The 25,323-nt window shown below is 39.2% G+C and overlaps 1 protein-coding gene across 8 annotated transcripts in view; it reads left to right on the top strand.

Moving 5' to 3' along the window:
• tcf12 (transcription factor 12) overlaps positions 1 to 24,966 on the top strand; it is a 75,541-nt gene extending 50,575 nt beyond the window's left edge. The window contains exons 1-14 of one of the 8 annotated variants that reach the window (XM_051379321.1): positions 189 to 392; positions 5,383 to 5,482; positions 6,057 to 6,196; positions 6,670 to 6,811; positions 7,004 to 7,074; positions 10,013 to 10,157; positions 14,151 to 14,224; positions 16,359 to 16,430; positions 16,971 to 17,162; positions 19,794 to 19,932; positions 20,035 to 20,194; positions 21,196 to 21,425; positions 21,898 to 22,051; positions 22,462 to 24,966. In XM_051379321.1, the coding sequence (XP_051235281.1) occupies positions 324 to 392; positions 5,383 to 5,482; positions 6,057 to 6,196; positions 6,670 to 6,811; positions 7,004 to 7,074; positions 10,013 to 10,157; positions 14,151 to 14,224; positions 16,359 to 16,430; positions 16,971 to 17,162; positions 19,794 to 19,932; positions 20,035 to 20,194; positions 21,196 to 21,425; positions 21,898 to 22,040 (1,677 nt within the window). In that variant the 5' untranslated portion in view covers positions 189 to 323 and the 3' untranslated portion in view covers positions 22,041 to 22,051; positions 22,462 to 24,966. Of the gene's footprint in view, positions 1 to 188; positions 393 to 5,382; positions 5,483 to 6,056; positions 6,197 to 6,669; positions 6,812 to 7,003; positions 7,075 to 10,012; positions 10,158 to 14,150; positions 14,225 to 16,358; positions 16,431 to 16,970; positions 17,163 to 19,793; positions 19,933 to 20,034; positions 20,195 to 21,180; positions 21,426 to 21,897; positions 22,052 to 22,461 lie in introns of those variants that run through there. The other 7 variants (XM_051379318.1, XM_051379317.1, XM_051379316.1 and 4 more) reach the window with 7 other exon arrangements.
• The last annotated feature ends 357 nt before the right edge of the window (positions 24,967 to 25,323 follow it).

The raw sequence follows: 25,323 nt of genomic DNA, 5'->3' as shown, positions 1-25,323 counted from the left end.
TGTCCCACCCACTTCCCTTTATCTTTTTTATACCCACCTCCCCATCGCCTCCCTTCCCCCTCGTCCTTTTCCTCTTTGCCTCAGCACTTAGAGGCTTAAGAGAGGGATGTACCACATGAGCCACTCCCTTCTGACAGCCACCCCTTCCCACAGTGTGGAATGGTACAGTCCTACTTTGCATAAGTTTCCTCTGAGTGGGTCTTGTGTGGAGGCCAGTACTGGAAGAATTATTAGTCCCTTTTGAACGGTTTGGATGTATGTCTAGAGAGAAAGCCAGTGTGCTGCTGTAGTGTACTTTTATCACTTAAATTGTTAAAGCTATAATGTATTGCGCCTACCCTGTCCCTGGAATGGGCAGTAACTCTTTAATGTATTACTACAACGGGAAATCGGTGAGTAGTCTCTTTGGGAATGTGTGTGTATTAGAGAAGAAGAAGTGTGTGTGTATGAGAGAGAGTGTATCCCACTGACTGCCGGTCTCAGTCTGCTTGTCCATCTGACTCTTCTTGTGTCTATAATTTTTGTGCTTGATTCATTTTAAGATAAAAGCACTGTGTTCCTGTGTGTGTGAATGCATCTGCTCCTCTTTCTGATTTTACGTTACATTAGTTAAAGCTATGCAACAGTACAATTTAATAATGCAATTCAAGTGTTGTTAAACTTATTTGTTTATCCTCCTTTATACCCCGGCTGTGCACAGACAAGTAAATATTCTCGGCTACGCATGAAATAGTTGGGCCATTTACAAAACTTTTTCTCACACACAGAATGAAACTGTGTGGCAGAAATAAAGTTTTTTTGCAGCCTTGAATTTGTTTTTGCTGGCTGGTTGCTTCAGCTCCGAGACTGGGTTGAAATAATAACAAGTGGGAGTCTGGGAATGATTAAGGGAAAGAGGCTGCCTGTTGAGGTTAGACTTTCCTGTTTGCAGATTGAGCTCCAAGCACCAGTGTTGCTGTTATTCCATCTGTTTTTAATCACATTGGCATTCGTGACACCACAGGGAGCCTAATGTGATTTCTGAACTTCTCTGTAATGACCTCTTTGATTTTTGTTACTCTAAAAAAACGTTTTCTGTGCGTGTACTTTTCTTGTAAATACATGAATCAATGTGTGTGTGTGTGTGTGTGTGTGTGTGTGTGTGTGCGTGTGTGTATGTGTGTGCATGTGTGTGTGCTGAACTTGGACTTGATGGAATTGAGTTTTTACAGTTCTGAGTAAAGTTATTGATGTAAAAGATTGGGTTGTGCTTGTGCTGCAGAAAGTTTTTTAGAACGTGTTCCTTTGAAATAAATCTGCTTGTTTTTATAGTAAAAAGTTATTGTAGAAAACAATCCAGTGGGCTTATGAATGTGCTCAAGGACATAGTTCTGACAATGGCTGAATGAGCTCTGTAGTGCATTTCAGTAATCCTTAAGTAATGATCCTGTCATAAGCAAATTACACAGGCAGATTTCCACCTGTCATTGCCTGTGCTATTTTTGCTATTACATAAAGGGCACTGGAAGGAAAAATAATGCGGTTAGCCTTTTTATGATATTGTATTGAAAAGGTCATCTTACTCAAGCTTGTGTTTTAACTCTCCTTATAACACATTACAGCATTTCCTCTCTGTTCCCAATGCACAAAAAATGACTTTGATGTCTTTCATATTAAGTATTAACAGGCTTGTGTTACAGTTGGTGATGAGGAGAAAATTGATAGCATATGGACAGAACGGGCAAAAGTTATGATCAAAAGCACTTGTTAAATAACCAGCACCAACTTTTTTTTTTTTTCCCCAGTTTTTCTTGCAAGAAAAAAAGAAAAAAGAAAGATGCTCATTCTTTGCATCAACTTGATCCACATTAATTTGTTATAATGCAGAGTTGCATAGCAGGCTCACCATCTGGAGCACTGGGAGAATTCACAGTGGGCCATTGGCTTGTGAGCTGGTGGCACGGAACCAATACAGATGGAGCAACTCACTGATCTTTCTTCCGTTGCCCATTAGTGAAAAAGAAGAATTTGAAGTGAAAGCCCTGCAGTGATTGTTAGACCCCTATTTCCCCATGTTTTGCTTCACATTAAACCTCCTCTCCACAAGTGGAATTTCATCAAATTAAATCTGAAAATAGTAATAACATGTGCTCCTCAAGGTGGGACATGCCTGTTGTTGTTGTTCTGTAGCGCAACAGGTTCTACCTTGTTTTGTAGAGGTTAGCACTCATCGCTAGACGCTAATCCGTACACATGTGTTGCACATGCACTGAAGCGTGCATGCTTAGGTGCGTGTGCAACACAAATTCAGAGTGGGGGTAGTGTGGTGGTGGGTTTGTGTGTCAGCCTATCGTATACTGCTGTATATGTTGCACATGTTGTGAGTAGCTAATGAGGTTGCATTGATGCCAAAACCAAATTTTTGTGGTATTAACGACTGGGAGGTTTTATTCTGCAGTGTGGTTGCTCTATTTTTAGAGGACCTGACTCCCAGTAAGCTGCTCGGCTGTCAGAATGTGCACTTGGATAAAAGATGTTGCTGCTTTGCGAAAGAAGAAGAAAACCAAACATGCTGGATTTTCAATTACATGTTTCTATTATAGGACAGACTAATGTTGTGTATTCAAATGCATATTTTTGTGCTTTGAGGTTTTGTTAGTGAAATGTTGCAAGGTGGCTGATAGGATGGATATTATTCTGTTCTATTTGGTATTTATTTTAGTAAATAAATGAATAAAATAAATAGAGTTTATTACTACTATCTATGCTTGTGAGCTGTTGTATATGTATAACTGTAAATTATTAATTTGTTTATGTGTGAGAGCATTCACTTGCTTATATTACAGTTCTATGTGAGTACAATGAACAAGCTTTAGAACATTTTAATAATTGCAATTTTAAACACTCTACATGGTAATGTAAGGTATGTCCTTTTCATTTGTTCAAGTATCATTTTAGCACAATAAGATTGATTGATAGATAAGAGTGTCTTCAAACTAAAAGCACTGGCAACTTGTATCTTGCTTAAAACATCCCTGATGTCAAACTAAGTTTGTCTATTAAAACGTGGCCATGAAGTCAGAGACTGGTTTTAATGTCACAGTTTTATGCATGAAAATACTGAGCCCTTTATTTTCCAGAGAGCATTGGCAGGTATCACGCACAAATGTTGAACAACGCCCCTCAAAGCAGGCTGAGCTGAGCAGTAGTTTGAGGAGGCATTGTGTCTGTCGTGCACACTAAGCCTTGTAAGTGTGTAAGATTTGGACTTGAAACAAAATGCCCCAGAGATATGGTTCGTATCCAGATGATGACATACAGCACAAAACAGGACACGCCATTAAGAGTGCGTTTGAACCCTTTTCTTTTGAGCTTCTTGGCCATTAGCCAGATTCCTTAGTATGATTTTTTTCTCTTTATTCCCTGTTATTATGTTACATCCTTAGTGTAAGTTGAAAGATTGTGTTTTAACATTTGATATTTCGATCGGTGTGGCATGAACTTCAAAGGCGGTGCACAAAGGCAGATATATCCACTTCCCAATCGAGTGCTATTGAAAGGTGCAACCAAGTTACAGAACTTGTTGTCACATACAGTCTCTCTTACTGAAACAGGGTATTATTCTACCATTACTAGCTTAAGTCATAAATCTTCATAGCTTATCATTCTTTTATCAGGAGGTAGAATTATTACTTATTACAATTTAGGCTCGTCTTTGTGATTTAATTCATGCATTATTCTGCAATTTCTTATTTTTTACATAGAAGCTAAGTGAATGCAACTTTGGTGTTGACTGTTTGAGTTGATTTTATTATTGAATATTTGGTGCAAAAATTTTGTCCAAAACAGAACTCTGTTGCAAGGATACTGTTTTATGCTAGTGAGCCTCAGAATATAGAATATGTGAACTCTGGTGAACGACAGGGCACAGAGGGGGAATTTATTTTTTAATAAAAGATACCCGCTGATGCTCAAACAACTGGTTTAGGTCTGTGTTGGTGTGCTGATCCGTGTGAGTGACGGCTTTTAATTAATGGCCTTGTAAAAGGGAAACCCAGGCGGGCCCTCTCTTCCATAGGCTGGCGGAATGAGGCACCCTGTGTTAGGGATGGTTTATTAATGCTTTGACTGGTTAGCCCAGGGTAAAAAGGACAATTAGCATTATCTGCTGCCATATGCTGCCCATTGAGCGTCTGACAGAGGCAAAAGACAAAAGCCCAGGCTCCTGTGTGAGGCTAACCTGAGATCACCATGGAACTACTATGAACCCTGGTCACATGTGTAAGCCAGAAGACCCATGAGAGCCCCACCCTGCCCACAGCACTTTAATTACACACCCAGACAACAACACGCTGGAGTCCAGCTCACTCAGCAAAGCCCAACAGCACTGAGTCTCACTTAAGCTGCCTTCTGTATTGATATTATGTTGCCGTGTGCGCAAGCGAGTGATTGAATTTATATACTTTGGTTGTGGGCATATTTCCCATCAGCGCTGTGTCATAAAACAACCAAGTAAACAACCTTTGTGGCTGTAATTGCATCCACAGGCATTACAAACTGATCTTTGAGGAGTGAGCTGTCTTAATGCCAACATTTGAGTACGATGCATGGCCATTAAAAGAGTGCTGAGCACGGGACACATGGGCTTGAAATGTGCAGGTGGAATCTAGTTGGCAGGTCTGGCTCTGATTAGTGTTACATGACGGTGGGGTCATCCAGCCCTGTCTGTGGGAGGGGGAATTTGTTCAAACCTGCTTTCCTCCCTCGTCTTTCTCCCTTACCCTCACTCCCTCCATCTGGAGTGGATGAAGTCAGAGACCACATCACTGGTGTTTGGCCTCGAGTCTCTTTGATCCTCCCGCCCTAGCTTGGCACACACACAGCTGTACAACAGCATGCCCATTGTGCCTCTCCTTTCACTACCACCACCAGTGTGCAGGTACAAATATAAAGAAAGGAAAGCAGGCTTTTTTTGTACCACTTATTTGATTTCTGCCTCTCTGGGAATGCTGTAATTTGCCAGGCATTTAGTCTATGCATGTAAGCGGGTATCATTATACTTCCATTAGAGGTTGAGTTGATCTGAAATGCAAATACCCCTGTTAATCCACTCCTCCCTTCATGAGCTTGATTGCTTGCTAGTCATTAAAGTGTTTGCGTGTGTAAAATCACATACTTTTATGTACCCAAATTCTTAATTGTGATGGTACTTTGCATTTTTGTTGAAAGTGTTTTCTGAATGTCCGTTTTTATAGGTCTCAGTATCATCATACTTGGCAGTCCTATGTGTGACAGCCATGCCTCTGTACTCTTTACAATAATCCTCTGGAAAGACCCCACAATGCTTTGCTGCATGGCGGGCTGCAGGCTATCACACTAATCACATTTATGTTTTCACGGCAGGTGTACGCACCATCTCCAAACTCAGAAGACTTCAACAGAGATTCACCGTCTTACTCTTCTCCTAAACCCTCCAGCAGTATGTTTGCAAGCACTTTCTTTGGTAAGTACAAAAGCGTCTTCCCATATTTACCCTGCAGATAACTGTGCGGAGCTGCAGTTGAATAGAGTTTAACATCATATTTTTTGTCCTCTTACATCACAGGTTTCAAAATGATATTAGATTTTCTTATTTTCTGTTTTGTCTACAGTAGTTGGCATTGAAGTACTGTTTTTATTCACTGGGCTTTTTTTTGTCTTTTAAGAATGTAATTTGTTCATGTGTTATGATTTCATCATTTGTGGCAATTATCACAATGAATGTGACATCAAAACTACTTTCAATACAGATGTTTTGATGTTACCAGGAGTTGTTTTAGTAGTTTATTTCAGTATGATTGACTCCCAGATCTAGACAGAAAAACAGACTTCTTTGTTGTTTTTAGCTTTGTGTTATCTCAGCTGTGTTCAGGACAAGGATCATGTTTCAGTCCCAAGACCAAAAAAAATGAAAAAGCACTCCTTGGATGAAGTTTTAAGCGTAGGGTTGGAGGTTAGCCGCCGTCTGGCACTGTATCAAAACTAAAGTGCATGTTGTCTACAATAAAATGCTGAAAAGATTCCTTTATTATCTTTAGATGGTACCCACAGCTCTTCTGACCCCTGGAACTCGTCCAATGGGATCAGTCAGCCCGGCTATGGGGGAATGCTCGCAGGATCCTCATCTCACATGCCACAGTCAGGAAACTACAGCAGCCTGCACTCACATGATCGTTTGGTAAGCAGCACCTGTCGGCTGGTGATACCTCAGCGTGGTGATGAATTTTCGTTAGCAACTCTGTTTTGCATCACACTTAGGAAAGAGATCTAACGTGTATTGTTAAGCACATACAGCACGTAAATCCTTTTTCAGCCCTCCACCCGCTCAGCACAGTTGGAGTGGGTGTATGCGTCTTAAGTTGTTGTCTGGTTATTATCAGTGAAGACACTGCTGACCCTCTTTGTGTCAGTGTTTGATCTGGTCTTGTACGCCTGCCTGCCTTCAGCTGGCTGGGCATCACAGGGAGCCTGCAGATGCTGCCTGCCCTCTCTTTATCTCTGCCCCCTCCCACCAGTAACTTTTGCTTCATCACAGCCTGGGAGATGTCAAAGGAGAATATAAAATTCAGAGAATAAATCAGCTCTTTCTTTCTGGCCCACACACATATGCATTTGTGACTTAAAATAGTGTTTCTGTTTCTCATCTTCCAGAATTACCCTGCACATTCAGTCTCTCCAGACATCAATGCCAGTCTTCCTCCCATGTCCAGCTTCCACCGGAGCAACACCAGCACTTCACCATTCGTCACCGCGGCACACACCCCATCCGCCAACGCAGCCGATGGGGTCATGGGTACGTTCTCCTGTTAACTGTTCAGCTACCTGCTCAGAATGACTAATTCAATACCCCCCGGTGTAATCATTGCTAAACATCCATTCTGTCGAAAGTAGTGAGTCAGGCAGTTGGACAGCTGCATTGTGTACCGTGACCACACTTCATTTGTCTGAGTTTGCTGTTACAAAGCCTCCCTCTGTGTTTTCTTAGCTGCTGCAAATCGGGGGAACGCCACTGGAAGCTCACAGACTGGAGATGCACTGGGCAAGGCTTTAGCCTCGGTGAGTTACAGCCCCCCATTCAACTTGGACTTGACTTGGACACTCCTGAAAAAACCTGATGATACTCGTACACATGAAAACACTCTCAATCTGGCTCTAAGTCTCTACAGTACACATCCCCTGCAGTCTGACCTTGTCTCAGGGTGTGAAGCTCTCGTCTAACTTCTGTGCACCCATACTCTCAAAATAATTTTAGGTTCTTCTGCTAAATAGAATAATGGTCTGTTTCTGACTCTAAAGAAGGTGACCTGTGTAATCAGGCGAGGAATTAAGTGTTTTACTGACGGCTGATTAAAAAAGCCCAGAGGACATGTTTGTAGTTGTTTTTTGGCCTAAGCCTGGATAATTGTGGGCTTAAACTAAGAGTATTCAAGAAAGAGTATGGTACACTGAAAATGCTAAAGCCAGTGGATTACATTTCACTTTGGAAAACCAGCCCTGGATATCTGTGACATCCTGTAATGTATCATGGTAAGTGTTTAATTTGCTCAAAGAGGTTTATAATGGAAAGAAATATGTCTTACAGTTGTACACACATCAGCTGACTGATAGTCTATTCATTTTAGTTAAATTCAGTCTCTATTCGGTGTAATGGTGACCTGAAGTTCCATCATCTCATAGTTACAGTATAAGAGAGACTGTATAACAATAAACTCTAAGTTGGCCTGAAGGTTCACATAGTCTAACCTTGGCACAAGACTTGTTTCCGAGTATGATTGAAAAGACAGCTTCGCTCAGTTTTCAACTTTCACCTAAGAGCGGAATTTGTCTATGAAATAAAAATAGAAATTGAAGAGAAACCATCCAGTAGTTTAACATTTACCTTGACCCTTAACATTTAATGAATGGACAGATGTAACATAGGCAGTAACCAGATTGGATATTTGATATAAATTCTGCTTTATTACAAGCTCCTTTTGATTTTAAGACTCTAAAACGTGTTATTTCAGAAAAAATCTCCTTAAATATTCTTAAACATGTGCGCACGGACATATTGCTATTTGATTTTTGCAAAATTTTTATTTCGCACACCATTGCACAAGCTGTCCGTGTAGGAGGAATATTTTTTTTTACCAGTGTAAAGACAAAATATGAGAGTTTAGGGATGGTAATAACAAATTAAGTCCTTTATATTTGCAGACTCAATTCTATTAGCATGACAAAGCTGGAGTGAAATGGACACGGTTGGACTGGGGTGGGGGTGGGTGGATGGAGTAGGGGGCACAGGGGAGTTTATAACTGCTGTGGCTCAACTCCACGGGCCGCCCTTTGTAGAGCTTTTGTTCTCCGCCCTTTTAAATTGGCCGTGCTTATTGGCCCCATGCCGCCTGCGGGAGCGTAACTGATGATGAGGCGGAGCTTCATTTATTCCAGTAAAATGAGCCATGTTTCACTTTGAATGCACCGTTAGTAGCCAGTGAGTGAAAAGAATGGAAAGTCATATATTGCCGGGTCAGAAGTCACGGTCATAAACGGCTTGCTTTTGAGAAACTAAGAAATATTTGAAAATGTTTAGAGTCTTATTGGTTTCCAACACAGTGATGATCACACTATTAATCCTCCTTAAAAACACAGAGAATGAAAATGCTGTGCTGAGAGGAACACTGTGCTGAAAAACATAAATAGCCATTCTTCACTTTCACAGTGGTCGATTCCTCCTCCTCCTCCACACTCTGTGACACACTTCAGTGAAACCTCTATCCTGATACTCCAAGTTGATTGAAAAACTAAAGCCCAGAGATCAAGATTGAATAAGGAGATTATTAATAATGAGTGTGCTCTATCATCCCTGCAGAAGTCAAACGGTTTCCTGCAAGCTCAATTTGATCTTAACTTGGAGGAGAAATCTCTGTGGATCTGCTGTTTTTTTTCTCTGCTAATTATTCAGGATCCACCAGTAATACCCTCAGTTCTCTGAGACATGTTCCATTATGGCACAATATCCTCTTATTACGGAGGGGGGGAATCAGGGATGTGTTTGTGCTTTAATCCAGCATTTGTTTAAACAAATGAAATCCCTGTGGAAGTTCTGAAGAGGTAATCTCCTGGTTCCCTTGTGATTGACATGTCATCCTAAAACTCGGTGACCTCGGTGTAACCTAGCAGAGGATGCATGTTCACATTATAGCTACCGTGAATTGTCTGTTAAACTTCTCTTGTGGCATCATGCAGAAAACCAAGGCATTCGGCCTAGTTGTCCTAGAGAGTTTAGAAACATACGAAAATAAACAGCAGTTAAATCGTAATAGAATCTGATATATGGTTCTTAATACAATATCTGGTGCAGTCTGAAATGCAGCCCTTGAGATTTACTGTGGTTGGCTTAACGGGGTTTCCAGGTTGGGTGTCTGCACTTTTTGAAGCCACAGAGGAATAATAACTGGTGTGACTTGTACAGGCACTGGTTTTTTATACAAGTGTACAAATCTTCAGAGTGCAACCTTAATTCAATCTGTTATGCTTAAGCATGCTTATTTAAATTATTAAGATTTATCCATTTTATTATTCTGAAATGTGGAAATCAGAACTTTCATTTACTTCTTTGAATTCCACTTTTACTTCATTGCAATAAATAGTTAATATTTTGTTGGTTTCATACATAGATGTACATGTAAAGAGCAACTTTTTATATTTTGTGTTACACATACAATACCAAAGTAGAGTCAGACATCAAAGTGAATATTGTTTATGGTTCATTTTGTTAAGGCCGTGCTCTGAGCACAGATGACTAACGGCTCATATGTATGCACTGAGCATTTTTATTACATCCCTGGCAGTAAAATCCCCATAATTGATGCTATATTTTTGGCTTGAAGATGGTAACAGCTGTAAAAAATATGAAGAAACGCGACTAGTGATGTTTATTTAATTTTTATTTACCACTGCTTGTGTTGCATTAATGATGAGTCTTCTCTCTCTCTCTCTCTCCTTTACTCAGATTTACTCACCTGATCACACTAGCAGTAGTTTTCCATCCAACCCGTCAACACCTGTGGGTTCTCCTTCACCTCTGACAGCCACAGCAGGTGCTGCCTCAGCAGGTACCGTGGTGACTGCTGCCGGCACCCCGTCTGGAAGGCCAGGTAGAGCACCAGCATTTAATCTCATAAGATATTATCTGTATAATAGAACATGTACTTGTTGTACTGTACCAAAACTACATTATGAAGGCTTTTAATAGACAAAGAGCCTGTAACAGACACACATCAGATTGTATTATAATTAGGTCTTGATCTGGAATAGCCATGCTTATTAAAAGGCATTCATGAATATGATTTTGGTTAATTTAATACTGTTTACTATCTGGTGCATTAGTTGGATCTATTAAAGCCTAAGCAGAGTGGAATGTGGAGTTTCCCTAAAACTTAATTTACTACCTCTTTTAGTCATAAAGGCGCTCTAATCATTCTCACTCTCCATTCTTTATCTGTGCCAGGGCGGTTAATGCCATTTTTATTTTATTTTTTTACATTAATCCATTGTAAAAGAAAGATTAGTTTAGTCTGGGTTAAGGCTGCACAACCATGTAAACAACAGCTATGACAAGTATTTGAAATGGTACAAAAAAAAAGGTCATTTTATTAAATGTACAAAAAACATTAAGCTGCTTTCTATCTGCCGTCCACGAGCACACAAGTGATGGGAGTTGTTCTAAAAGCATCAAATCAAGTTTGTCCTGACTGTAACAATACACCTGCACCTTAAAACAGTACCTTACTTGCCGGTCCAGTGTCCACAACATGGGCTTTATTTACATGGTGAGAGACCAACTTCACATAGACTCCCGGTGACATCACACACCAGTTTTGGCTCTCAGCTTTTTAGGAGGGTCTTTGTTCTTGTTCATAAATTTAGATCGAGCTGACAAGTGCTTTCAGAATAAGTGTTGACTGAGGCTGGAATATATTTTTAAGTGATGGAAATGAAGTTTTAATGACAAGGTCCCAGTGTAAATGAAAAAGAGCTGTAGCTGTGGCTTTTAAGGGTGCTTAAGGATTTGAAACTCTTGTTATGACAATGTTTGAAGTGGGTCTTGAAATACATTTTTGAAAAGCTTTTCATATTTAGTTAATTTTGTTACTGTTGTCCAAGATTTTATGGCTTATAATAGTGGCTCATGGCCCTACTTTGTAATAAGACACAAGTTTAGGGAGTAGATTTATTGATACATAATTTTGTTTTCCAAACAAGTGCTTGGCAGTTTGTGTTTTCATGTCAGCTTCGTTTTTGAGGATGGACAAACAAGCCTCCCTCTGAATTTTATTCATTGTGTGCAACAAATGCAGAGAACGAAAACAGGAAATCAGTTATTAAACAGCCTGTCTTCCAACCCATACAGTGGAGACAACACCTAAAAGGAGGCTCCTAATTGTATGTTTTGGGTTGTTAAGTACAGTAAAAAAAAAAAAGGAAAGGAAACCATGGATTGCCAGACTTGTTAAAAGAGGTGAGCAAGTAATGGAAAGTGAATGAATGGAGACAGTAAGGGAAAGCCCAGTGTGTTGTTTGAGCGGGCAGTTGTGTCATGTGTGGTAATGGAGTGGCGACAGCTGTCTCTACGTATGCCCCCCTCATCCTCAGCTGTTGCCCTGCCCCATGGACAGCTGTTCCCCCCAACACACACGCACACACACAGACAGACCAGGCTGCAAAAGGCCTCGTTTATCTGCCAGTGGGCGAAGGAGGGTTGCTGTGACTCAGCTGATGAAGACTATGACAGCCTCACATAGGGAGATCCCCCTCTTGACCTATTTACAGTACAGCATGCCACACCTGGCAGCATAACAATGTAATTTATAGTCTATTAAGCTATTATACTGTGACACTGTGTTTGTGATGTTACTAGATATTATAATAAGTTTTTATAATGAAATCAAATTTATAAAGTAAACAAGTTCAGTCATTTTTTTATTAATGGAATTCATATATGTAAGAAATAAAAAATAAATACATCTGGGATTATTGGAAATTAATATAGTTTTGCTAATTATTCCCCCTTATTACACTCATGGGGTTAGAAAAAGAACTATATTTTGGAAATTGGCACAAAATTTGGTTCGCTGTTGAGAATCCATTTATCATTAGGATTACACCAATATACAGCAACATTACTCAAGAGCGGTTTGTTCAATTAGCCCTCTCTGGTGCACGTGTGGACCAGAGCCCCAGGCTAATTTTTCACAGCCACCAGCCAGCAGAGGCTCATGTGGAGCTCCTGTCTCACTCACCTGGGAGAAAGCTCAGGCACAACAGAGGCTTTTTCATTTCCTCTTCCAGCATCACTTGTAATAGTCTGTTAATTAAAGTCTGATTTTTTCCAAGGCTGTGAGTCTATAGAAGACCACAGAAATCTAGTGAGACATTTCAGTGGAATGACGTAATGGAAAAACGTATTTTAAACAGTTTCTTGAGGTTAAGGGAGGCGTTATTTTTTCTTGTGTTTGTCAAAGAAATCATTAGGTGCTCATTCTCTTCTCTGTCAGTGTAATTGTGCTGCTATTGAAAAACATGGTGTCAAGTTCGGTTGTTTATTATGTGTTTGGTCAGACCACATCAGCCTTGATTTGTGAAAAACAAACACAGACCAATTAGGAATAAAAATATTGCATCAGTCTACTCACAGATGAAACTCAGAACACTAGGATCTACATGTTGTAGCTTTTAAAATACTCTTTAAATGTATGAATAAAGTTTGATCCCGGTCAGCGCTCCCCAAGCCCCTCTGCTATAAATGATCCCCCTCCTCCTTGTGTGCATTTTCATTGCCTTGCTATTATAAGAAGTCAGTATAGTACCAAAGAATGTGTTTTGAGATACACCCTAAATGATAGATAACCAAAACAAAGTCTCCATCTGTAGAGTGCGCTACAGTGGGCTCCATTAACCAGGATGTAGGCTGGCCTTGGCACCCATCCACCATAATAGACACCAGAAGAGCACTGAGAGCCGTGAGCTGGAGAGGCCCACAGACATCCTATCCTGTAAATAACCTGGAAAGGTTTCATGACTGTCAAAGCCCATTAGGGTTATTTGATGGTATAAAACATCGCCTCTTGTTGCACATGGCAGACAGGTTATTTGGCTGATTGTGCTTCAGAAAAAGAAAAAGAAAGAAATGTTGTACTGAAACTGAAAATGTGATGAGCAGATGTGGATTCCTTTTTCCTTTGCACTAATTTTCAGCAGATCAAATCAGCTTGATTTGCTTTCCTGTACTGGCCTCTAGATTAACTTTTTGGCTCAAATAAATGTAGAAACTCCACTGTGAACTTCTTCCAGTCAAAGGTAAATTGTAATCTCCTATAGAGTATATTCAATTTCTCCATAGTTAGATTACATGATTAAAATGTATGATTTTTTCATTTGGAATGAAAAGAAGAAAAGTGCCATAATAGATTTGGCTTTATGGGACATATTAGTATAAATGAAACAATGGTACAACAATGGTTTCCAGATGTAAACACAAACTGACTGCCAGTCAAATTGAAGTTTGACCGACCAAAAGCTAAAGAGAAACATAATTCGGCAACACAAGAGTATAAACTTGATTGAACTCAGATGCTTAGCATATTTCCTCCATCAAAAACTGATGAAGGCCACGTGCCGAAACATTGTTCAATCACGCTGCATTTTTTGATCTCTCTGATGTGTTTCTAGAAACTCAAATGTTTCCAGCAAAGAGGAAGTGTGAAGGAAAACTAGAGTTTCAAAATCAGACCTGTCAGTGCTCATGTTAGTTTCCCTGCCTCTCATATTTATGCTTATTAATGTGCAGCCTACATTTCAGGGTGGAAGTGTGCTTTAGACAAAACCCTCCGCTGTCTCATGTGCCAGGATGCAGTCCAGCCATCAGGAAGTGATGCAGTAGAGCACTAAAAGATAAAAATATCCCATATGGAATAACAAGAAACCAGAAAATTAGGATGTCAGTGTGTTATGACTGCGTGTTATTGTATTTGTCAGTTAGTTTTTATAGTACTGTACCCAGCGGAGAGGATACATCTATCAACCATGTTAATATGAGACTGAGTCATCGCTAACACTGGCCTCCGCTACATCTCTTTATATCTCATCAGGTACCAACCAGTGGCCACGCACGAGTGGACAGACCCCCTCCTCTCCAAATTATGAGAACTCCCTTCACTCGCTGGTAAGCTCCCTCACTTTAGATAAGTTACCCATGAACTGACTGAGCTAGCATTACTGGGAGATTCCTGTTTGACAAATGTTTTGCTGAGGAAGGTGGGGGTAGAGGGATAACCAAACTGAACAATACCTGTCCCTTGGGGCTTGCCATCTGTCCTCTACTCCGTGGGCCAGGACGGGGATGACAGTTGGGGGATGGGTTTAGTTAAGGGGGCTGTTGTGGGGGTGGCAGCTGTTTGCTGAACCACTTCTCCGGGATTCCTTCGCTGCCATGCGACCGGAGCGACAGATCAGCTTTCATCCAGCCTGCTACCTGATGCACGTCATGCATTTACATTTTCTACTAGGAGGTTTATTATAGGTCAAAATACTGAATTATAGAGCACTTATTATGACAGAAGTACAAACTGATTTTCATGATAAATAGAAATGTAGCAATAAAGATTCATTAAAATAGTGTTTGCTCAAAAGTCTATTTTCTCGTTGACATTATTAGACATGAAGTTATTAACTCACACTTGTGTTTGCCGCAGTAAAAAGCTTCTTACTGTCTGGCTCTCTGCTGGTCTGCCAAACATCTTGAACCCCAAACGTTTTGGTTGCTTTTTTTAATCAATTAAAACAATTTTCAGAGACATGCTGCTGCATAATCTACAAAATTGCTCAAAATGCGGAACATGACTTTATAAGGCCGCAATCACTCCAGTGGCAATCTTATCACATGGCTCCATTCAGTCAGCCAAGTGCATGTGGGGACGATATTGAACATCACCATGTACATGTTTCCTCCCACTCTGCCTCCAGCTTTGTTTTGTCTCTTCATGGCCACCGAAGATAAGCGAGAGAACACAAGTGAAGCTAACAAAGCGAGTGAATGATATCAGATAACCTGAAAATTAGCTGCTGATAAAAGTAATGTAGGAACAAAATACACAATTCAGGTCCTGTTTGACATAATGTATAACATAAAGGCAGCTTAAAGTATGTTTGTACAACATTTTTATATGTTTAATGTTATATTTCACAGTTTTATACTTTTGGTGAATAACATTGGTAGATTAAGACTTTTGACAATAGTTTTTTTTTAAATCTGATTCAGATACTCACTGACCCCTAAATTTTGACTATGGGTTATTCTTTTCGATGTTAACTTTCTCATAAAGTATATTCAAAGCTTTGCTTGTTCAAGAAGGTCCCATGGTCAAATACGTTGACTTTTTTTACTTTTTGCATTTACACGTCACTGCATATTTTTTAAATTTAAGCTGTAAAAACAAAAAACCTTTTGGATGCTTAAACTTTATGCCCAAGGACTTCACATTACTGTTTTACAGTTTTATTGAAAAAATGATTTCACAAGCAGGGAGCAAAGGATGATTTGTTTAAAAGTTTGTTGGAATAAACAGATGGATCATAGTTCCCTGGTAGCTGAGTCAAAAAATACTTTGGAATAATTTGGAAAGCCCCATTAGTTATAGAAAACAGTGATGAACAACTGTCCAAACATGCAAGTTGAGCCTTAGATTACAGTCAAAATGACTAATCTTGTTCGTGGGCCACCGACAGTAGTTTATATCAGGCTATCTTTAAATATATACTACTAATATATACTAATACTAATCTTTATCCATTCCTGTGAAGTGGCCTGTTGCTTCATATCCCTTGAAAAAAGGCAAAAGACACAGCTGGATAAAATGAATATAAAAATACAAAGTAATATGATGCTTTATAATTGTATCACTCAAGGGTGATACTGGACAACAGAGAAGGCCCTTTTTTTTATCAACAACTATATTTATTACGACAAAGAAATAACAACACACACAACTGGGGAGCCAGTGTAAAGAAACTTTTGTGCATTGTATTAAATATGATGTGGAGGATGTGAACTTTGTGTAACACCTCCTACAAACCCAAAGAAAAGACCAATACTGTAGAAGGGGTTATTAAATGTGCAAACAATGAACATTTTCATCCTTACGAAGTGAACTGTCAGCAGCTGTGTGCTTCCTTCCAAATCCTGCACTTCTTGTCTGTGTGTCTTTACAAAAACAATTTCTATCCACAGGGTGTTTCTAGTATTTATAGATACTGATCTTTTTTCATAATCCTGTCTTATTCTTATTTGACTTTGCCAGAAAAACAGAGTTCATCAGCAGTTACATGAGCATCTCCAGGATGCCATGTCTTTCTTAAAGGATGTCTGCGAGGTACTCTTCAGATAGAGTCTTTACTCATCACGTGTCCCATACGTCTTTCCTCATTTTGTTTTCTCTCACAAGTTTGACTTGCAGTCCATATTCCTCAAAGTGAAATGCAGTTTCTTTTTTCTTTTTTTTTTGTGCCTGTTTTGCCATATTGTCATGTTATGTTGTCTTTTTTAGCCGTCCCAGCTTGCAGTAATCAGCTTAGGTGCAGATGTTAAATTCTAAATTGATTGTTGAAGCACTGCAAGTGGCTTTTTTGCATCTGTCACTTTTTTCAGTTTAACCACAAATGAAGGCATTTGTTGACTTTTACAACTCAAGCTGAAATGGCTTAATTCATCTTGTATTTGAATTGCCTTCTTTATCTTATGTTTCAGATGTTTTTTTGTTTCTTTTCAAGTCCACACCATACAATCAGTGTTTTCATTTTTTTTTCATTTTTGTCCTAATGTGCTTATACTAAGCTGCTCTGTCCCTCTTCCCCTCTATCCTCCCTCTCCCTCTCCCTAACCCTTCACTCTTCAATCCCTCTGGTCCTCCCAGTCTCGAATGGAGGATCGTCTGGACAGACTGGATGATGCAATCCTTGTTCTGAGGAACCATGCAGTGGGCTCCACCGCCAGTCTTCCCAGCGACATACACAGTCTGCTGGGACAGGCACAAAATGGGCCAATAGCAGCCATTGGTGCAAACTTCCCCGCCTCTGCATTGGTTCCAAGTCGGACAGCAGCGATGGTATGAGAACTTCAAGTATTTAGATTTAGATTTATTCAGGATATTCCATAAAGTGATGGAGAAAACATTTCTTTGGCGTATTCGTATATGTTATTTGTCCAACTTCGCAACACAGAAAAACTTCTGCCACCTGTTCAAAACAGGTCTGCTGCCATGTATAAAAACTAGACATTTTCCACACATGAGCAGTTTTTTATCCTGACATATTTTCCATAAGTGTAATGGTTGGCCTAAGACTCACCCTCCTTTTGAGAGCGGCTGTATACACAAGGGTGAAAGAAAAATGAGAAAAACAGGCGTAATGGAGTGAAGTTTTACTTTGGATGTAGGAAGTGTTTGTGTGTTGCACTCCTTTTAACGTTAAAATGTAAACCTTTTGAGAAACAGAGTTTCAGTATAAATCAAAATGTATTCATCATCCTCCATCCGAGGTATTTCATTTTATAGAGTCAAGATACTTGAACACATCTGCGGTGGAAATTAAAACGGGGGGACTGTAATCCAGAGGTGTTAATGCCTGAAATAATGTTAGTCACACACAGGAAAAAAACCAATGATTAATTAGTTCTAACGAGTTCAGATTACTAATCTGGAAAGATACGGGATGCAAATACTTGAAGAAAAAGTTTACAAATAAACATAAGTACATTTAAACGTATGTTTTTTTAATTCATATTATGTAAAGCCCTGGTCTGATGAAAAACATATTTAATTAACATTAAAGTAGAGCCATACAGTTTTTTAGTTTTTTTATTGAATATTAATGAGAAACGGTATCAGGAACAGTATGTTTGTATGTTAATTGCTTGGTCAGAAATGAGTGAAAAACCTCCCCTTAAATGTTCCTAAAGGCTAATATAATGTATTCATATTTCCTGTTTTGTCCAACCAACCCAAAATATTCAGAGCAAGCAGCAAATCCTCACAACTGGAAAACAGGAACTAGAGACTGTTTGGCCTTTTTTTCTTGTAAAGTGAAACAATTAATCAATCATAAAAATTGCTGCTGATTAACTAATTGTTTCATCTCTAGTACCGTTACATTATTCCTATTACCCAGCCTCAGGCTCCATGAAACACACACAAATGTACAACTTATTCCCACACACACAAACACATATTTAATAAAAATATTTTCTCCTGAAGCCCATTTGAAATTTAATTCAACTAAAAGGAAGAAAAAGAAATAGTTTCATTTTAGTTTATTTTTCACCAAAAGGATTTAACTTGTGTTTGGTTGGCTGATCATTAAGGCTGCACTGTATTTGTTCCAGCTTCTTATAAGGATTTGTTATGTCCCTCTCTGGTCTGTGGTCTCAAATCTCCTTTGCCAACATTAATACAGTTAAAGTTTCTTGTTTGTTGTAAGGCTCTGTGTTTTCTGTCTTTGGGTGTTTTCACTCTAACGCTGAAGTCGCTGGATCTCGTTTTGTCCCCTCGCACAAATTTTTCCTTGGTTGTCAGAAGAGCTCAGTTTGATGTATTTGTTACAGAGAGCTTGTTTGTGGCAGTGATGTTGACCGACTGCGACTGTGAGATAGAACATACTGTGTCTGCACTAACACAGCACTTCCTGTGTGGGAAGAGGTCCCCTCAGACACAGCTCACCAGCCTCGGCACGGCACAGCCACAGGCTTTTTACTCCGGCTGACACCCCGCCCTCTACCCCCTTCCACCTCTTTTCATCACTTCTTTTTAACAACCCAGGAAATCTGAATCGTTGGAAACGTGTGTCTGAACCCGCGGCCTCCACCCAAATAGAGGTCCTCAGCTGTATGGTAATCAGGCCCAGCCATGAAAATGGCAGCGTTCTTTTCTTGCCAGAGCCCAGGCTTCCCTCCTCTTCCTCCAGACAAAGAGTTGTTTGGACACCTGTTGAGAGCACAGCAAAGATTAGCGTAGCGCTGAGGAAGGGGAGGGCCTCAGGGTGGCGGGGTTAACAGAGGCCAACAGTGACTGGGGATCACATTCCATAAGAAAAGAGGGGAGTACGTCCAACCTCAGTCAAGATTTCCCCGCCTTTCTCTGGTTCTCAGAGGGGAAATCAAATAGTTCAAGAACATGCGGTAAACCTCAGGAAGGAGGGACTTTGTGGGAGGGTGGGAGTTGACCATTTTTATGTTATGAATGTGGAGCAAATAACAAGGAAATGATCAGACTGTAGAGTGGGTTCATCTTGACATCTTTTAAAACAGAACACAGAAGGACTTGTCTCATTTTAGACATGAGAAACAGACCTGGTCTTAGTTGTGTTTACAGAGAGAAAAGCCTGAGAATGTCACTGCAGCAGCATAACATGACATAAACAGGGACAAATAAAGAGAGGTTCATAATGGGTCGAAAATTGGTATTTTTTCTTTTTCTAAGTTACACAGGTGGCTGTGTGGCTTATTTGGTGTTTTTTACCCTTGGTTATGCATTCTACAACATAATACTCTGAATCAAATCACCAAAGCACCCCCCAGTGTTTGGAATTACTTATTAGACCCTGAACTCTGTTTGCAACAAATAGCTTTTCATATGAGTATTTTAAATATTTCAATGTATACAGGCTGTCAGATGCATCCAGTCTAAATCAAAATTTCAAAATGTTTTACTAAAAAGTACAAATGTCTGCTTCCTTTCTTGAAGATGTCCTTCCTGTCTGTGTTGCAGCAGGGTGGTGCCCACGCCGACGATGCTGCCAGCCTCAACAACAGCCACGGAGGTCTGGCCAGCGCCAGCTCCACATCCAGCACAGAACTCAACCACCAATTGGAAGCATTCAGAGGTCAGATACACCCCCTTCCCCTGGCTTATCAACTTATTATATGGCTGAGTGGTTCAGTGTATGAATGCTATCTTACCTTTACATTTATATTGTCTGCTACAGGTCTTACTTCAGCCCTGGCTGGCCAGGTGCCTGCCACCCTGGAGCTGAAGGTGGAGAAACAGGACAAGGATGAGATGCACAATAATCTCTCCACTGATGACAAGTCAGATGATGAGAGTGACAAAAATATGAGGACACCCAGAGCAGGCACACGCACCAGGTAAGAACAGTCAAAAATATGATCTAATGGTGAAATCATTTAGGGTTTTAGATGTTTGGTGGGGAAAGATATTTACTGAAATGTTTGTATGTATTTAATGATTTTATAACAGTACAGTTGGCACAAAGAGAGAATAAGGCCTGAGCAGGAACCTCGTAGAGAGATCTCCAGTCGATGCATAGTACATTACATAATTTTGAACAAAATGTCACTATATGTATCTCAGCGTTTTCATGATGTCAGTACAGAACTGCAACAACAACTTTTTTATAGTTAAGATGCTGAAGTCTCTGTTAGCATAACTTACAAAACCAATACCTTTTAACAAGGAACACAGAGAAAAATGAAAAGACAAAAGCAAACATACTAACACTGATAGGCTGAACCTGGACAGGTACTCTCCTCCATGTTCTGGGTATTAATCTTGCAGCAGTGGTAATAAGTACAGAAGCACACAGCTGACACTGAATTACATGTAGCCCCAGGTCAAAAAAGTAAATCTGTGTTATGTTATATTGATTAGCTGTCACTAACATTAATGTGTGTAATTCATTTTAGTTAATTAAGTTGACACAATTAATGCTGTTAATGTCGTTTTACCAATGTGTAGTACTGTGGGACTTCATAATCTAACTTGCCACTTAGTCCTTCAACGTAATGAGTTCACATTATTACAGATCAGTTGCTAATTATCAGCCACGCCGGCATGCAGCCATGACACTGTTTCAGTGAAGATTAGTTTTAATTTTGTTGGGCTGGGTTGCCCTGTGGGTTAGAGGTGAGCTATGTTGTGTTTCTGATCTCTCTTTCTCTCCCATGTCTTTTCCTGTCGTCTCTCTGCTGTAATAAACGCATACAATCCCTCCAAAATAATAAAAATAAAGACAGTATTTTGTTAGTGTAGGTTTCTTATTTTGAGTCAGAGAGAGAGAGGAAGACTTGTATTTTGTCTTGCTTTGTTTCTGTAGCCTTTAACAGTAAAACAGTTCTTTCTCCCACAGCATCACTGAAGACGAGGACCTGAATCCGGAGCAGAAGGCCGAGCGTGAGCGCGAGAGGAGGATGGCTAACAACGCCCGTGAGCGCCTAAGGGTGCGAGACATCAACGAGGCCTTCAAGGAGCTAGGTCGCATGTGCCAGCTGCACCTGAAAAGCGAGAAGCCCCAGACTAAACTGCTCATCCTCCATCAGGCTGTGGCTGTCATACTTAACTTGGAGCAGCAAGTCAGAGGTCAGTGTCCAGCTAATGAAAGCTTCACCCTAGCACTGTTGCAGTAACTGAAATGTCAGTGCTACATCACATCCAGAAAGGATACTGTAAATAAGGAGGAGAACTGCAGTAAAAAGAGCTGCTCTCTGATTTATAGGAAGCTATTTCACTTACAAAGCTGCCAAAAATCAATACTCAGCCAAAATATCACAACACCAGTAGAGAAACTGCTGGGAAGCTGTTCAAGTCAGCTGCTGATTACATTTTTGTCTGATGATTGTATTTATAGATATTACAGTTAGTAATGATAGAGTAAAACATTGTATCATCATACTTAATCCTTCATTCACTCACTGAAATGCTGGATATTCATATCACTCATGATTTGGTGTAATAAACAGAAAATGTACAGATCAAAGCTTTATTATTTGTATATATGTTGTAGAAATTAGAAGGTGGAACAATGTTTTATTCTGTCTCTCTGGACCTACAGAGCGGAATTTGAACCCCAAAGCGGCCTGCCTTAAGAGAAGGGAGGAGGAAAAAGTGTCTGGGGGCTCCGGTGATGCCCAACAAGCCCACACAGGGGTCCATCCAGGCCTGACTGACACATCTAACCCCATGGGCCACCTCTGAGTAGCAGACAGGTACTCTCACCTCTATTTTCTACTCACTCCACTATTGTTGACTCAAGCAGTCGATTAATTGATCATCTTAAGATCCCAGCAAAGTCAGTATCGTCTTAAAACTTGTTTTTATCTTATGGCCTTCTCTTCTTTACATTATTTTTTATTCTGTTTATAAAATGCCTTCAGTAATATAAACCAAAAATGATTTCTTCACATTGAAGAAGTAGGAACTATAATGATAAACGGCTTTAGCGATTCTTTTATGTTGATTTATCTGTTTATAAAAATGTGAAACAGTCAAAATATCACTTTGAATTCAACCATTTGGTGTAATCTTGAACCTAAAATATAAGACTATTAATAGAATTTGTTTTGTACCTTGCGTGATTATTGATGTACACCTCTGACCACTGTGTTCCTCTCTCCAGATCAAACTGATCCAGATCATTTCTGTCCCGTTTGAGTCGGTGACCTTGCTTCCCCAGTGACAGACAGGACTCACAGTTTGTGACACCAATTTGAGGAGACAGACCACTTGAAGCGAAAGATTGAAGAAGAACCAAGCGTCCGGCTCCCCGTGTCCAGTTTCCATCTGCAAATTTTTCCCCACCAAGAAAAATCTTCAGCACATATCACTGTCTGCAAGAAGTGTTTTGCTTCTGAACAATCAGAGACTCCGCAATCTCCTCCATCCGTATGTGGAAATTGCCTTGTGCCTAAACTGAATTGACGAATGCATTGTAACAGCAATTGTTTTTATTTGTCTGTTTCTTTTTTTTTCTATTTATTATGTTATTGAGCTATAAAGTGTATGTCTAAAGGGAAAAGTTCAGTAAATTCAAAGAGAAGTAAGCAGCTTTTCAGTTGATCTATAGTTTGCCAGTGTCACTGTTAAAACTCAGCACTCCACCCCGGGAAATTTTTGGCGAGTCCGAGATGAGGGGAAAATATTTGGGAACTGAGAAGATTAATTTATTGGCCAGTCTAGAGTAATATTTATACCCAACTGAAAATGATCATTAGATTGTTAGAAATAAAGACGTAAGCGCCCCATGTTTTTTAAAAAAAGAAGATATATTATTTATATTTATATTTTATTCATTCTGCTACTGGCCATATGTGTAACCAAAACTACCTATATTTGTTTCTGAGTAGTTTAGAGCAGTTTTTGTGCTACTGATCAGCGGAATAATTGTCCCTACTACATTAGCATCGACAATATTGTCTATAAAGGTGACAGACGAATGGCAAACTCTAGGTTTACTAAAAAAGCTCAGATTTAGTTGTTTTGTTTGTGTGTTTTTTTTCCTTGGTAGTGAGCAGTGAAAATACAGAGAGCAAACTATTTGCAAACCTTAGCATTCCCTGCATATTTTTAGTGTCTTAACTAAAGGAAAGGATGACTTCATTGTCCTTCAGTTCCTTTGCCATATAGTGTTAAATGTAAGCCGCAACATATAGATTCTTGTCTTTGTTTAGCCTCCTGACAGTTACATACTCCTGAAGTCAGCACAGAGGTGGCTTTTTTTCATTTTAAATAATGTTTTACGCCACCAGCTAACCAGAGATCGCTTGATGAAGTAAAAATAAAACGACGACCACATATTCTCCTGGCCTGATGAACACGTCACTTAATTTTCTTTTTGTTCATATCTCAAGACATTTACATTTCAGACGCAGTTATTCTGAGTAGAAGTTTGTTTTGCTTATTTGTGTTGTAACAAGTAATTTCTTCCAGCATTATAATGTCCGGTTACAGTCAGCAGAGAGGACATCTAAGTTATTTTTTTTTCTATCCAAGCCGTGAGATACTCAGTACAATAAGACAGACTAGATATTTCATGGATTTTCTCGAATATCATAGAACTGTAGCACAATAATGAACAAAAGCAGTTAACAGGATTTTCTTTTATGTTTCAAGACATTGATCATGGCTTTATTTTGTTTTCCCTATCAGTGTGCATGCTTTCCTTTTCTCCTTTTCTGAAGTCTTTGGTCTTAAGACTTGCTTTATATTCCATTCATTTCTTTGTAAATTGTCTTCTATCATTATCTAGACCTTAAACAAGGCTGCCACATTCAGAATGACTATTCTGTACAAAAAAAGGGACTTAAATTAGAATAAAAGATGCCACAACAAGAGTTTACATTTAAAAAAAATTATGATTTGTTTTGTTTTAGTGGAAAAAAAAACTAAAATGTTTTTGTGTATTCTCTGACTGATAATGTGGCCTTGTTCTTCATTTCAGTATTCCTGAGCTTGTATTCATGTTGGCAGACTTTGATTGAGGATATAATGTATGCCACTTCCTGCTCTTTCCTTTCGTTTTTTTAATTTCCTGTTCTTCCTATATTTCTTTGCTCCTCTGTTTGCCAAGTTAGACTTTTCTGTATTCCCAGATGCTTTCCCTTGTATAATATATGAAAAAAACAGAAAATCAAAAGGAAAAAAAAAACATTTGGCTTATTTTTCACTGTAGTTAGTCTTTTATACAATAATACTGTAAGAATATTTCTTGAATTCTAAATATTACTCTTTCTAGATTTTTGAAAGCAAAAGTTTTGAGTAAAAAGTTTCTTACTTTATTTTACTATATTAGATAGTAAAATGTGCGGTTATTTCCGATAACCTGTTCATTATTACAGGAAATTTACAAATGGCATCTCAAGAACATAGTTGAATTGTTGCTCGTAGTCAAGTGCTTAAAAAGGCTTTATACGAGCTCCAGATTCCTAAAAGTGCAAACTCCATCTTATTCTCCAGTCTCCGTTGTTGATTGATAAACGATTTGTTCTTGTGTCAAATGAAAAGGTATTGTCGATGCACATCAAAAAACTGCGGCAACGAGAATTTGAATTTTCTGTCTTTTTAAACAGAAAAACACAATGTATATAACATTTATGTTGCAATAAATGTGCCATCTTTTTTTAAACTCAATTGTATGTGCATTTATTTCTCTCGCTGAGCAAACACATTTGTTTCTGTTTCCTCTCCATATTTACATTTTCCCCTTTCCATAAAGTATTATTTAATGAAATGGTGCAGGGAGGATGAAGTAAGATGCGCTCAGAAACATGGGGACTGATTTAGACTTCTTTATTGTTTGTTTTTTAAGACATTTCTACAGTGGATTTAGGCCAAATGAGTGTTTTATAGTATGTAACTCATTTTTGAAAATAATACCAGTGGACCATTGTAGTCTGTATGAAAAGTGCTATGAATATATGTTTCTATTTTTAATAAAGTGTGATAGCAGCGTACTGTCCATGTGATGTGCTCCTACTTTGTT

Source organism: Dicentrarchus labrax, unplaced genomic scaffold (genome assembly GCF_905237075.1).
Source record: "Dicentrarchus labrax unplaced genomic scaffold, dlabrax2021, whole genome shotgun sequence".
Lineage (NCBI taxonomy): Eukaryota > Metazoa > Chordata > Actinopteri > Moronidae > Dicentrarchus > Dicentrarchus labrax.
This window is presented reverse-complemented; position numbering and strand designations above follow the sequence as displayed.